The sequence below is a fragment of the Apteryx rowi genome, unplaced genomic scaffold, assembly GCF_003343035.1.
Source record: "Apteryx rowi isolate R43461 unplaced genomic scaffold, aptRow1 scaffold_46, whole genome shotgun sequence".
NCBI classification, from domain to species: Eukaryota; Metazoa; Chordata; class Aves; order Apterygiformes; family Apterygidae; genus Apteryx; species Apteryx rowi.
In genome coordinates this window covers 2,902,348-2,917,455 of record NW_020450716.1, presented here as the reverse complement: position 1 = coordinate 2,917,455, position 15,108 = coordinate 2,902,348, and the positions used below count along the sequence as shown (strand labels likewise).

Genomic DNA, 15,108 nt, shown 5'->3' with positions numbered 1-15,108 from the left:
GCAGTGCAGACTTCCCTCAAAATGCGTTCAGGTGTCTCCAGGTTAATGCCGCAGGAGTTGCATGGCACATCTCGATGCTCTCTAGGTCAGAATCTTCCAAYTGCTGGTGCAATTTCTCTGTGCAGTTGCTGAGGGCCACATATGTATGCTGCATGGCATTTAGGCATTAGCTTATTGTTTCTGCATATGTACCATGTAGGGGGGAATCTGCAGTGAGGCATTTCTGTGCACCTGCATGGATCTGTCTTGCTGTAGCCAAAAGAGAAACACATGACTTGTTTTGGTGCTCTGCCTGAAATCCCTGCACCCCTAGGAGGGAACTGCTGTCTGGCTTTTGTAAGGATAATTAAAAACTAATGATAGCACCACTGTCTGACCCCTGTTTTATTTGTATGCATACTTGGGGATAAAGGTTCTTTCCAAAGCCTGTTCTGCGCTCAGAATTAGTCCCAGTGTAGCTATTTGGAGCTTGAGGGGGCGTCATTTCTTTCTCGAAATAGTTGCCTTGGTATAATCCTGGTGCAGACACTGTGATAATAATACAGTATATTCTCTTTCTGCATGGGCATAGCTCAGTATAAAGCATGTTTATATTGCTTTAGCTGTATTTATGCAAGGGAATTGTACAACATTTACTACGCGAGGACAGTTAAAGCAGCACACCTGGGTGAATAGAGACCCTGAGAGGCTGTTGCAGTTTGTAAGAATGGTAGACATTTTTCCTAAAATAGCTTCACGTGGATGGCAACGCAGCCTTGATAGCCTCCGGATGATGCCACTGGGATCTGTGGGAGCCACTGGGACTCGGGGTTTCATGCGCTCAGACAGACTCATGAGTTGTAGGTAGAGTCCTCTTATCACCCCCTACTTCCAGACTGAAACTGGGCAGTACTGGTCGCTAGATGAATGATGCGAGGATGGCGTAGCTGTGCGTTGCCATGGAAATACCATGGAGAGAGCTGGCCAGGTTCAGCAGAAGCAGCCGCCTGCACTGCTTGCACCTCACTCTAGCGATGTGAAACGCGGCCTCGGCAGGGGCCGCCGGCCAGCAGCGCCGCGCGCTGCCCCTGGGCAGTGGGCAGGCTGGCTCCCCTCTCCCGCCGCCTTTCGGGTAACAGCGGTGTGCTGGAGCTGAGGGGGCTGCGAGGTGCTGTCAGCGCTGAGTGCCCCGGTGGTTTTACAGACCCAAGGACTTTGTAGCTTTAAGGGTGTGTCAGGGTCCTATCACAATATGAGACCTGGCCAACCTAAATACCGGCTATCTTCCTTTCAAATCCATGGACTGCAGGGTCGAGGTCAGGACAGGAAATAGCAGAAGGTGATGTAATGCCAGCGCTACCCGAGTCTAACTTCCCGGGACAACTCTTGCATTGTGCGACAGCGTGCAGGACCTTACAGGGMTGTATACAGTACGCCAAAGAGCAGACTTCTACAGCTCCCCTGAAGGAAATCTTCCTTTCCCTTTTAAAATATAACAGTATTTGGCACCTTGGGAGTTTAGGGGTTTGGTTGTTTCCCCTCCCACAACTATCTCCTAAGAGAAACAACCCTAGTAAATTTAAAAAATAATTAAAAGACCATTTACAACATCCATCCAGGGTAACATAATTCACTGCTAATACAGGATATGTGAATTTTCTTTTTCATGGCTACTTTAATCTGTACAATATGACTGTGTTGCTGCTGCTAATAAAACATTACAGCTGTGTGAAAGCAAAGTCAGGGGCATTTGGCATGTGTCTCCAAGCAGAGCAGTGAAGAGATCTGGCTTGGCTCTTGCACCATTAGGCTAAAAATATTGCAGCACTGAAATGTCCTGTGTTCTGACAGATGCTGCAGCAACCAAAATGCAAATTTTTTCCTCGTCTATCCAAAATAGCAGAAAGCCGTTAACAGTTTTTTTCATTGGCTCCTTTAGGCTTCATACATTCAGCACTTGGTCTCCTCCTCACAAGCACCTTTAAAAAAAGATGCTTGGTAGAGCCCAGCCGCTGCTGAACTTGACAGCAGAGTTTCAGAGCCTTGGGAGAAAAAAGTAGTACAATGAGCTTGGAATTAACCATACAGCTCCCACCGACTTTATTATCATAGTCTGTTATGCACACAGCATTAGTAGTAGTATTGCAGTTGTGGTTATTATTGCTGTCATTACCGCATCATTGTCAATAGTGACTGGGCTCACCAAAGTAGTGCCTGGGGCCGATCAAACGCTGGGTTGTTCCAAGCACAGCACAAGCAGGGAGGAATAGATGCTCCGTGCCTAAAACGTTTACAGCCTATAAAGGGAAAGCYGTCAGGTGGACAAAGAGGTCTAACACAAGCAAAGTGATGACAGCTCCGTAATGTGATGGTTTGTTTCTTTAGAGGAGTTAGCCAGCTTTGGTTAGCTAAAGGAAAAGAAATGTGAAGGGAGAAGGGACGTATGGAGAGAAGGCTGGGGGAAAAACTGCATGTGTGAAGTGACACAGGTGAAAATAGTGAGGAACTCACAGAGTGGCTTTGGCTCACCCTCCCCCAGGTCACTTTGCTACTTTTGTAATAAAACTAAAAATCTTAATTTGCGATTCACTGAAACTCTTCCTTCTGCCTATGTAACTTCTGAAAATCCAAAGGTTATCGAGCCTAGCAGTGCCTAGCATAGTCTGTGCAGGGGCCCAGGGTCTGTCTGAGCTCTGGGAATGCTTAAAATCAATGCTGGCCAGTTATTTTCCTTTTATGTGTCTTAATATGTTTCCAGAGTTGTTTAGTGGCCCAGGAGAACCTGAATTGTCTTCTGCTTCTTCCTTTCCCTCTCTCACATGTATGCACATTACTCTGCTTTTGATGGTTGTTGACAGGTTTTCTTTTAAAAGAAAATTGTCAAAATAGACAGCCTTCTGTCAGTTCATAATTTTCAGACAAAATACAAGCCTCGATGCATAGCTGGAGGAAGGATCTCTACTGCTTTTTAAAAAAAGACTTGTAGTTACAGTGACTTTTCAATAAGACATAACAAAACATATTGCTTAATTGAGAATTGCAATGACAAAAAGAATGTCACATAGATGCCCTTCTAAGAAAAGCAACACCAAAGCAATCAAAACAAAACCCCCACTTCTTTGTGATTCAGCATACCCACATGTAAAACCAGACCACACAATTTTGCCCAAGAAAGGTGGGAGAACCTTGAAGTCTTTGAACTGTAACAAAATATGAGCCACACATTCGACGCTTGATTTTTAGAAGTAAAATAAGACTTTTGGCTCCCCCTGAAATCAGTGGCAGATAGAGAGTGTTATGCAGCTTGCAAAATCAAGTGACTCATGTTTAAAAAAGATAGAATACATTTTCATCATAAAACAATACTTTAAAAATTGGATTCCCTTTAGAGACCCGAGCCCATGATACTCTTTTTTCCTCTGCCATTGCTGGAGATCAAACCTTTCTTTTAGGATGTACACATTTGCAATCCCACCTTCAGCTGTCTTCATCATGTCATGTATAGGAGTTACACCACGCAGGGTCCACTGAAGGGTTGGGTCATCCAGCAGTAATCTTCTATCCCCTGCATCTTGTGCAGTCCTCTTGGAGAGACACCGTAAAATACTGCCAGATCTCGGTGACCGGGTTTAATACTCAGCTTGCACTCGTTCAGGGGTGTACCCATAGCGTTGCAACATAACACGCATGCGGAATCAGAGCCCGTCATTGCAGACAAGGGCCTTCGTCCTGAGGATCTTGTAGACAGAATACAAATGACTTGAGTTTAAACTTTTTTAGAGCTTTTGCAGTTCACCTTTTTAAATGTCAGAGGAAGTGCAGTAAGCGGAAATCAAAGACCTTTTTCTGTGTTTAAATGCGAAGGCAAATTTCAGACACGAAAGAGCACAAATCTACATGTGCCTGCTTCAACAAGGTCTCCTAGGACGAATGGCCTTTAAAGAGAAAGCATTCCTTTTTTTTAACTTTCTGAAAACAACTTTAACATTGCATGAGTTTCAGAGCAGATGGGAGCCATGAAATCATGTGAAACAGATCAGAGGAAAATGTGATATGGAAGACTGAGTTATTTTGAGTAGCCAGGATAAGTTCCTTGTAAATATATCTTTTTTAATTCGGCTTCAATAAGTGGTGTGCTTATGTCTCTGGGGGTTTTTAGGTCATTTAAACTTCCTAAAGTAAACCAAATTGTTCTTGTTTGTTTTACAACTTAAAGGACAAAAAACTCAAAGAACAAGAAAAGAAAGGGGAGATTCTTCACCGTCCACCCCCAAAGAAAACTGAGAAAAGTCCAGTTTCATATAGACAGCCTTCTTCCTGTCTTATCTCACAGATACAGAACACCAAGGCACTGCTGAGGGACCGAAAAATCACCAAGGCTGGAGGTCCAGAGAAAGGTTAGTAAGAGAAATATCACTGCATCTGTCTGCCTATATACATTTATGTGAATGTGTTTGCATGGGTATGTGTTATTAATAAGAGTCTTGTGTGTTGTGTGTTTGTTAGTAAATAGGCACGTGGTTGTGTTTACTGTTTGCTCTGGAGATGGTATGTAAAAGAGGACAGAATAACGCAGTCCAACTCTGAACAAAACATCCCAAAGAAACCGTGACAGTGTTCAGCAGTCGTGAATCCTTAATTTTACTTCTCTTTCTATTTGTCAAATGACAGAAATTCCACAGTGTTTTAAAAAAAGCCTTCTTTCCCTATTTATATGTACTTACACAAAATCATCTGTACTTCACATTGGCACTTTGAAAGCATCAACACCCACCCCAGAGCAGTGCTGGGTTGCTCACTGACAAACCAAAACTGATAGGGAAGCTTCTCTCTACCAGCAAATGGGTTTTGGTAAGGGAGGAATAAGGAGGTGCAAGGAAAGAGGTTGCTGAGCTGAAGGCGAGTTCTGGTAACTGCAGGCTCCTGGGAGAAATAGTGGGCAGCGCTTGGCTGGTAGAGGAAGGAGAAACAGGCAGCCGAGAGGAAACTCAAGTGGAACTGCAGTGAATTTCAGACAGTAAAAGGAGGAGGAAAAGCATTAGTAGGAAAAGGAAAAGATGAGACAGCTAAAGGAGAGAAAAGCATTAATCATGCAGGGTAGGATGCAGCCTGGTGAGGGATGGGTGAGACATGCTGTAAGAGTGGCAAAAAAAGGCGTAGTAGAGAAAAAGAAGAGTCAGCTGGGAAAATGGGATATCAGTAGTGTGTATGTGGACAGGAGCTATAGAAGAGCAGGAAGGTGAGGCCATTGGCTCTTAAAGGAGGGAACTAGGTGAGGGAAGGTAACTRTAGATCGGTGTGGGGAAATATGGTGATTGAAAGTGTTTATTATGCTGTTAGGAAGTTATTTAGAGCGGTGGTTTATGGTGCTCATTATGCACTTTCTTACGACTTGATAATTTATCATTTGACATGTTCAACATGAAAAAATGTCAAAATGGTGTTCATCTGGCAGCATAGGCACCTCTGCTGTAAGGCAGTAGTAGTCCATAGAGCTGGTCAGAGATGGGACATGCCTTTTGGGAAAAAAATTAAAAAACATTAAAAAATTCTCGTGTTCAGAATTTGTTGTTACTTTTTGGCAGGGGAGGGCATAGGGGGAAATAAACCTTGTTCATTTTTCTTCCTCTTTAGACTTCTCTCTGCTTTTTTGAACTGAAACCTGAAAATCATTCAGAGCTCACCAAAAGCATTTTTCTGCTTATTGAAACAGTGTTTTGACATATGTCAAATCAAATGGTCAACTCATTTTGACCAGTTTTAGAAAGAAACTAGTCAGATTAAACCTGGTCTGCTTTTCCCAAACAACTCTCAACCCACGTGATTTCATGCCATACTTACGTACATACTTACATACTTACATATATACTTACATACATTCAGGTCTCAACCCCTGCCAAGACCATCCCTTTCAAAAATCCTAAAGAAATGCATGTGAGATTTGTGGCTGTACCCTGAGGTCTGGCAGACCTAAATTATTTTGGATCCATTTTAGAGGGTCTGAGACTGGGGGAGCTCAGGGACGGTGATTAACTGCCAGTCCACTCTTCCAGTTGGGAAGAAGATTCCCAAAGGGGAATCTAGCAAAATAGGCTCTTTGGATTGCTTTTCATAAACACAGCAAAATGTGTTTTTTCTTGCAGCTAGCTTGGCAAAAGTGAGTGCCAACATTCTGTAGAAACTGAGTGGATCTTCTTCATGAGCTGTTTTGTATTATTGGGCCAAATCCTGGAAAGATTGTTCCATTTATATTCAGTCCTTGCTTGGGGAAAATTCTCACTGAAGTCAATGCAGCAAATCTGTTCCAACTGTAACAGCCTGAATCTGGCCAATGCAGTTACTCCATATTTACATGTGTGAAACTAAGAACAGATTTTGTTCCAAAATGCAAGTAAAGACATTAGGAATTAACTCACTATTGCCCCTTATGTCGGTAGGTATGTCAGTGAATAAAATATACAGATCCAGTTAAAACCATGCAAAGTTGTAATAAAAAGGGAGAAATGTCAGATTTCTCAGACGTTGCCTAAAAGCATATAATTAATACAAACAGCTGAAGACATCTGTGGTTTTCTATTTCACATTCTTGCCTTACTTAGTTTAAGCACTCCTCCTGCCATTGAGGAAAGTGGCAGATAAATTACCCATGAAACTACTATGTAAGTATCAGATAAGAGCCAGGGAATCAGGTTCTTTAGTGCTGCGTTGCGCATATCCCTAAGACCATTTGTTTTAGCTAGCGCATTTGTCATGCTTAGTAGAATTGTTAAAGGTGATGTCAGATATTCTCTGCCATAAATCAGAGAAGTCATTTGCTTTTCTGATTCCTTTTCTGATGTAGACTCCTCTGGTGGGTTAAGCCCTTTCCATGAACCTGTGGCAACCAAGACAGGCTGCGTCACTTCCAGTTCCCTGGAATATCTTGAAATCCAGCAGCCACTTCCACGAACCCCCCGAATCCTCAAGAGACAGGATTCCCCGCAGCAAGAGCCCGTGAGGATCGGCGGCCAGGCAAAGGACTCCCCTCTGATTCTCAATATCGTCCATTCTTTTGAATCTGTTGACAGAGAGGACCAAATAGACCAAGTTTCCCCCTCTCATCAGTACCGAATTTTAGGCTCACCAATAAATTTTCCTTATAAAAGCTCAAGTGAAAGGACACTGTCCCCACTTTTTCAGCCAGGAAGTACATCCCCTGCCAGAAGCCCTGTTCACCCCACCCAGGTCTCCTTCACGTACGACGAGAAAGTGAATCCAGCAAGAGATGAGGCTGTGTCCCCCACTCAGCTGGTTCCCAACAATCCCTTGGGCAGCCCTAACTGTGTTAAAAGCCGAGGCAGGTTCCCCATGATGGGAATTGGACAGATGCTGCGGAAGAGGAACCAGACCATGCAGTCAGCCAGCGACAAGCCGCTGGAAACGAGAATGCCGCAGCTGCAGCAGATGAGCCCCACGCAGATTTCCTTCAACGCAGTAGATGCCATCAATGGCCAGTGTTAATCTGACGTGCCAGGATTTGTGCTGCAGCTGTCTGGCATCTAACCTTTTCTGTTTTGAAGAAGAAGGGAAAGCCACAGGCACATTGCTACAGTGGTCCAACTTAGAAAATCAGAGGTCCACTTGTAAGGAAGGGTTTATCCTACGTATTAAAGTTGATAGAAGAGGGCCCTGCTTGTGCCGTTAAGGAATATTAGCATTTGGCATTTGACTGTACAGTGAAACATGTCTCGAAAGAGCTACATGAATATGTATTTTCCCTGCTCTGAAGTAGTATTGCAATAAGGTTCGTTGGAAGAACAGCGGGTATTAACAGCTTGATTCAACAATGTAATGCGCATGGTGCCATGAATGCTGGTCCCATCCAGGACCTGTGGTAAGACTGCCCTTGCTCCATCTGTCTGTGCCGTACAGTACATTGTACTGTCACAGGCGTTCATATGGCTCAAGAAGTGGGAGAGCTCAAAATACTATTTCCAAAATCAACTTGCTACAGGCACTACCAAGAAGAAAAAGGAAGTTTGTGGAAGCTTGAATAGAGACATGGGTGTTCTAAACATTCAGAGAAAGTGGGAGTACTGAAAGTCAAAGCAGATTTTACTGTTAATTACACAAAGTTGCTAATAATGGAATCATTTTTTTCTTAAAGAAAATGATGATTTAATAGGTGATGTCACTCAAAAGAAACATTATTATTTAAAAACAAGTTTCATCAAATGGAAATCTACCCCACTAAAAGCCTGACCCTTTCATATATAATGGCTTTGCAAGTGGATGCTTTAAACAGTAATCCAGATTGCAATATGCTGTGTTTAAACAATCCAGTCACCTCCAGTTTTTGTAGCTGTACTAGTTCCATGGCACTCTTACGTGCAGGATTGTCTTAGCCCCTGTTATAGCAAAACAGCATTGGACATACTTGAAGGCTTTTCTGAGAGACTGCAGTGAATTAAAAAGACTAATAAAGGACACATGAACCAGTACCAATGCCATTTTATACTGCAAGGATGGTAATGCAGTGGTTACCAAAAATTCAGTATTGTTACAAGCTGTGAATATTGACTTTCTTAAAAGGCAACATGTTCTGCATACTGGTCTTGTTTTTCTAAGTAAATCATACATCTGAGACGCTGGCAACATTTTTTGGTTCTGTTTTTGTGTTTAAACTGTTTCCTATAAATTAGAAGGTTTAGCCAAAGACTACTGTTTTCGTTTGTCCGTACTGTGCTTGAGTATGTGTTTGTGTACACGGGACATCTCAACGACGCTTCAGCTAATCTGTTTTCTAAGTGGGTAGCYCTTGGCCACATATATTCCACTGCAGCCCACCCACTTAATGTCATTTCCAAAAATGAGGCAGCAGAGGTGTTGTCTTCAGGGATTGTTAATGGAATATAGGAATTTTGCATCAAGATCACCTGTAGGAATCCAAGCCCTATTTTTATCAATATTATTGAAAATAATTTTGTGGCCCCATTGCTATGGTTTCTGTACAAATACTAAGAGTTTCCCTGTTCGAAAAGCCTTCCTTCCAATTTCATGATATACAAAGATTAGGGGAGGAGGAAAGCTAGCACAGGCAGATGAAAAGTTTACCAGCAGAGCCCATAATTGAGTGCATATTTCCTGATTCCCAGTTTAGCACAGGCCTTTTGCTGAAATTTGCAAGAAATAAATTGTAGGTTAATTGAAATACTGACAGAACAGATAACTAATTTTGACTGCTTGCTGCCAAAACCAGCAGAGCGGCTGGGCTGAGTGTCCCAGAGAATGAATGCCCAGAGTGCCCTTCTCATCGCTACAGCTGGGACCTTCAGCACTCAAGCTGTTAGGCAGTTCAGTATGGAGGAGTTCATATGCTTCTTATTGTACTCTTCAGTATAGTGAGAATACCTGCTTCTGGGGCTGTTAAGCCACCAATAAAATTATATACCTATAAAATCCCAATATATTAAGAAAGACAGCCCTAAAATACTTTTACTGATTTTTGGATTGAAAAATGCCATATTCTATTTGTACAGAACACCTGTGTATCCGAGAGGTCCATTTTAGYTCTTTCTTTTCTGTAAAAACATCAAAGTGCTTCTTTTTGCTCACACTAAGAACATGTTTGCATTGTAAAGCTAGTGAGTGAGGACAACTGAAATACCGTGCAYGCATCAGACTTGAATAGATGGCAGGTATTGGCTTGAATTACAAACTCAGGTTTATTTGAAACCCAATAAAAGGTTGGGGGAGGCAGGAAAGAGACATGTATTTTTTTGTATAAGAGTCAGAGTGAAAACAGAAATGTTAAATCTTTTATTATATTTATAGAGAATATATGAGTACTACACTGCTAAATCATAAACATGCATCCAGCTTAGACAGCAGCTGTGTACAAACTGCAGTGATCATATAAGGGGCTTACTGAAATACAGTAGTGTAAATTCCAGGGGAAAAATTGTATTTGTTATCATTATTAAATATATGTACTTTTTAAATGAGATTGCCATGGAGTGCTTACTTTGTTTGCCAGGTCACTGCTTAGCAAGACATGTCTAAGTATAAGAACAACCAGCAAAATTGTGAGGTGGCAAGAGGATCCCAGCACCTTTACCTTCACCCAGCAAAGTCTAATCCTTTGAATCTAGCAGCCGACTTGCCTGTGAACCCTGTGTGGGCTAAAAGGCACGTGGTTGTTACAGGGTGGGTTTTTCCCTTGCTTAATATTGGCCCTCTGCAAGTTGCATGTCTAGTCTCACCTCATTATCTAAGCCCTCTTTGCCCCCAGTGGAGACAGAAAGTCATCTCCACCCCTTCCCACCTTAAAATAGAGGTCTAAAATAGGGGGAAAGAATTGCCCTTCAACAGTGCATAGCCATTCCCACTGATGAGGGAGGGAATAAAGTTGGCCAGTTCAGATGAGACGCCTAGATTTTAGACAGCCAGGTGAGTCCCACCTGTAGGAAGTCACACCAACATGAAAGCATTGGACAGTCAGCTGTATCTTCTGCACCTCTAGAGTTAATGACTTCAAGTTGCTGGGACTACTCCTACCTTTGCTAAATTTGGCACAGCCATGCAGACTGGTGAGCAGCCTTGCAATTCCAATTCGAGCATTTCTGTTGTTGTTGATCCTATAATAATTTTAAGTAGTGTTTCTTCCTCCTCCTACCTTTTTAAAAATCTATTTCTTAAAGAAACTGATCTGAAGAACTCCAAAATCGATTAAAGTCTCTTTCTGGAGTTCTCAGTAGGCTTGGCACCAAGCCCATAATGAACATGTTCGATATAGATCCAAAAATACACCATACGTTTCAGGTTGTGCATTGGGGAGAAGATTGCACTGCTGTGCTTCAGGTGCGAGCTGAAGGCAGTGTGACTTTGTGGGGGCTTTTTGAGGTACTATTCATATGCAGAATCCAGTGGAATCAACGGACCAGCTGTGGATCACTTAAAGAGGATTTTGCAAACTAACTGATCACTGGGCAGCATTTCAGGAACCATGGTAAGAAACTGATTTTGTCCAGTCTCTTCTGTCTAGAAAAATAGGTGTCAAATTTATTCAGCAAAACAGAGAACATGATTTAGCATCTGTTGCTGAAGGTGTTCGTCTTTGTATTTGTCCTGTAAATGAGCAGGTAAAAAAAATAAAACTCCAGAATATCAAGGTTCACAAATGTTTTAAGTAACAAACAGTTACTTTCATACTTTCACACTTGACATCACTGTATCTTTGCCACGAAATCCCTTAGTGCATAACTGCAAAATGATGGGGTCAGGTTTTCGGGGAACTCTAAGTCTCCAGTGCGCCAGTAAGAGGGTTTGTCAGCAATTCCCTGGAAACAGCCAAGCACAAATCTGCCCTGGACAGCAATGTGGCTGTGGTTAATATATAGAAGGAGGAAAGGGGAGAGAAAGAATGTGCGGTCAACCATAGCACAGTGCTTGTACCTGGCAGAAGAGCCATTAAAGACTTTATGTCAGTAGCAGAGCTTAAGGCTGTCCCATTAATACACGAAATGTTGCTAGGTCTAGGGTTACTGCTTGTGATAAGGGAGTTTTACCACGGTATGGATGTGCACCCTCCACATTTGGTGTGAAGAACAGCTCCAGCCTGAGAGGACGTTGACCCTTTATTTGTTCATTTGTAATAAAGCTTAAAACTTCATGGTTTTGATCACCCCAAGCTAGTAAGATGCCGAGCCTTGCTTATAAAGGAGTAAGCACCGATTTCAGGGAAGCTATTCCTGTGGGCAGCAGTTCTGAATYTGACCGCCTGCCTCTTCCCTGCCTTTCTAATACTCAATGGCCCAAAATGGTTAACTTTCCCTTCTGTCCTTCCCTCACACACTTTCTCTGGAGCATAATGAAACTTCTGGGTACAGCACTGATGCCTGTTTTTCCCATTAAAAAGTTATCATGGCTCTGTGGAAGGAGAGCTATAAATCACTCGCTGTGCAGAAATACAACAGTGTGCAGCAAATTCATTAATAGGTGTGATTCCTACGATCTTTAAGCGAGCTCCCTACCTCCTGGCTGTATGACTTGCTTGCCTTTGAGGGGGCTCAAGTAAGAATAATTTGGAGGAATACTGGGAGCTGGTTCAATGTCATCACTTTTCAATGAGAGAAACGTGCTCCTTCAGAAGTAAATGAGCGTATTATTTGTAGCACCTTTTCTGTCAGGGGAACTGCTTAAGCATTTGATTCTGGAAACATATACATTGGCATGTATTTTCTTGGACATGTTTGCATTACACGTAATTGTCTTTCATGAAGATGACTTGCAGACGTATGTAGGAGAAAGATAGCTTAAATCATTTTGAGTCTTTTAAATATTTTATAGCAAGAGGACCATCTAATATCATGCTTTTTGTTATGTAGGTACGTGCAATTAACTGTTGTTAGAAACAAAGAGTGTCAGGATAGAATGTAAAATAGGATCTGGAGTTTATTTGAGTTTCCCTGCTGTGTGGCTGCTAACGCCTTGGCAACGGTATGCCTGAGAGAGAAGAAATAAGAGCTTTATTGATTAAAGGTGAGTTGCTAAACTTGTTTAAAAAATTTGGTAATGTTTTAAAGCAGGACTACTGCATTTCTGAGATATATACCATAAAGAAATGTGTTTATTAATGTGCATGTGAATACCACTCTTCTGCTTACAAATAATACAAATCCCCCCGTTGTATTCCCTGCAACCAGTAAAGATATATGCACAATCTAAAGCAAAGCAAAGAAAAACCAAAAGAGGCTTATTTCAAAATAGTTTAATTCTTCCTGTTTCATAGTTTGAGGTAGAAGTGTTGTCTTGTGCTTACAGCACAGGACTGGTTGTTCGATAAGTAGGGTTTTTTCCCCCCCATCTCTATCTGCTCCCCAGAGAATTAATCTGTTTTTGACTTACCCATGTGTGAACTTGCACCCATGTTTCCTGTGCACCCCACAGTGCTAATGTGGGTCTCCTTCTCTACTCGGTTGGTGATCCTCATGAAATGTGTGGAAATGTCAGATTTTGGAGACCTCCCTTGGTTGAAATTGGCCAGGAGGGTCCAGGCATTGCTTGGCAGGGACTGACGGATGGACAGAGAGAGAGATCTGGGATCTGTGAGAAAAAGTATCTCTTTCACCCCATGCCTACCTGAGTACTTGAGGGTATCTGGCACATAGTGACATGCAACACATGGAGCTTTTCCCTGACAGCAGAAATTAGCTTGGCATTCATGTAGTAAGCCTCATTTCTATGCATGCTGTGCTATAGGGCCGGCCGCTAGCAGGCCTGATGTGAAGATTGCTCAATTCCTCCTGGTAGCACAGCTTGAACACTGCCAACATTTTGAAATTATGGTTTTTGTGCCCCTTTGCCTGCTACAGGCTCCACATTTAAAACAGCATTTTAATTCAGTCAAAATCCTTCTGCCACTTCTAAGGCAGGGCTGGGTGAGGAGAGGCAATTCAGATTGACGTTTGCCAGGTTCACGAATCCTTGCAGCTGCTTCCTCTGAGCGGCTCTGTGCATATCCCCCTGCTTTGGAGAAGGCGCAGGCCCGCTGCGGCCAGCTTGGCCCCACCACCTCGGGGTGTAAAACATGGGTGCAAACCAATTTCAGAGGAGTGAAAAAGTCCATTTTCACAGTATTTCTTCTGAATGGAGGAGGTAGTTATCCCAACAGAAAATTTCTTTAATCAGTGCTTAACTCTCCAGTCCCTGCAGAGGCCACCAATTTGTTATGGTTTATGGATTAATTAGATTTTACTTTGAACCCCAGGGCTATGGGTAAAAACTTCAGGTTTTTTACTGATGGGTTTAAGGCTTACCTTCTTAACAACCAAGCACAATGCAAACCTTCTTATTTAGTTACTCAAGCATGAGGCAAAATTGCAAGTTACAAAACCAGCTTTTATTTATAAAAACGACAGTGTAGTGGGTGTTGCAGCCAACATTTTAATGTACACAGCTGTTTTGTCAAGTACATTTGAAAAAGAGAGAAGGGAGAAAGAACGAGCCTCTTTTCTGTTGCTCGATAGATGGTTATTGCAGCAGAAGACTGCAGCTAGGGCTGGTTCCTCAGGTGTCAGCCCTGGGAACCAGCTGAGGCCAAGGAGGACGGTGGAGGGCACCCAGCCAGCAGGAGCAGGCTGCTTAGTGTTTGCTGGTGGCAGAAACCAGGGGAGCAGCTCTCAGATGCGGCTCTCCTGCTCTGGTGCCGTGGCAAAAATTGGCCTTGGAGCAAGCAGGTTTCCTTTATGCTTTTCAGCAGCTTCCATGCTAACGCAGGGCAGTGTTTATCATTTCTCCCCCAGCTCTGGCCCTGCAAACTCAGTCTGGAAGAGGAAGCAAAACTGAATCATTCCTGTGCATCAGCAGCAGTTAATAAGGGCTCCGCAGGGCTTCTCTCTCCCACTGCACAGCTCCTTCCTCATCCTTAGTGGCTTTCCTCCTCCCAATTACAGGGCTGAGCCTACTGACGAGGTGACATGTGGAATATCCTTCAGCGAGCATATTTTGCAGGTTTCGCGGGAAGAAAATGCAGCAAGACCTTATGCCACTGAAGTCAGCAGACATGACTTTGAATGCACCAAGGAGAATTACCTCCTAAGTAAGAAGGTGCCACTTCCTACAGTTGCTTTCCAAAGCAGCAGGTGATGCTCAGCAGCTGACCCTGGGTGCACACACTGTGAGCAGCTCACCTGCACTTACCCATTAAGCTGAGCGGATCAGTGATGCCTTGGGGGAACTGGAGGCAAACAGAGCTTGGGAAATGCCAAAGGAAAAGTTAATAAGTGACACTTTCCTCAGAGACAAGTGTCCTAAAGGGAAAGGAGAAAAGATTTCTTCTACAGCCAAGCACTAATGACCTCAGGATAGAATCCGCAGCTCTGAAATTACTGCTGGATGCCAGGCTTATTAGCACAGAGCAACCTTAGGAGTTCATCTCCTTCATTTGGGCTTGTTTCATATGTTAGGTAGGAAAATCTAACTTTAGCCTTTACTTCTGCTACGTACTGTTGTTCACAGATGAGTCCCATGTCTCTGCTTGTGGTTACATGCAGCAAAAGCATGACAGAAATCATCTTAATGAAGACAGTCATGTTTTGCTTTCTCCTAGAGTTACTGCACTAATTATTAACTCAAACCAAACAAAACCAG

At 42.9% G+C, this 15,108-nt stretch overlaps 1 protein-coding gene across 1 annotated transcript in view; it reads left to right on the top strand.

Annotated features, from left to right (window-relative positions):
- The window catches only part of HUNK (hormonally up-regulated Neu-associated kinase), a 56,173-nt gene extending 48,694 nt beyond the window's left edge, over positions 1–7,479 (top strand). The window contains exons 9-10 of the mRNA XM_026077673.1: positions 4,196–4,376; positions 6,821–7,479. Of these exons, the coding sequence (XP_025933458.1) occupies positions 4,196–4,376; positions 6,821–7,479 (840 nt within the window). The remainder of the gene's footprint in view (positions 1–4,195; positions 4,377–6,820) is intronic.
- The last annotated feature ends 7,629 nt before the right edge of the window (positions 7,480–15,108 follow it).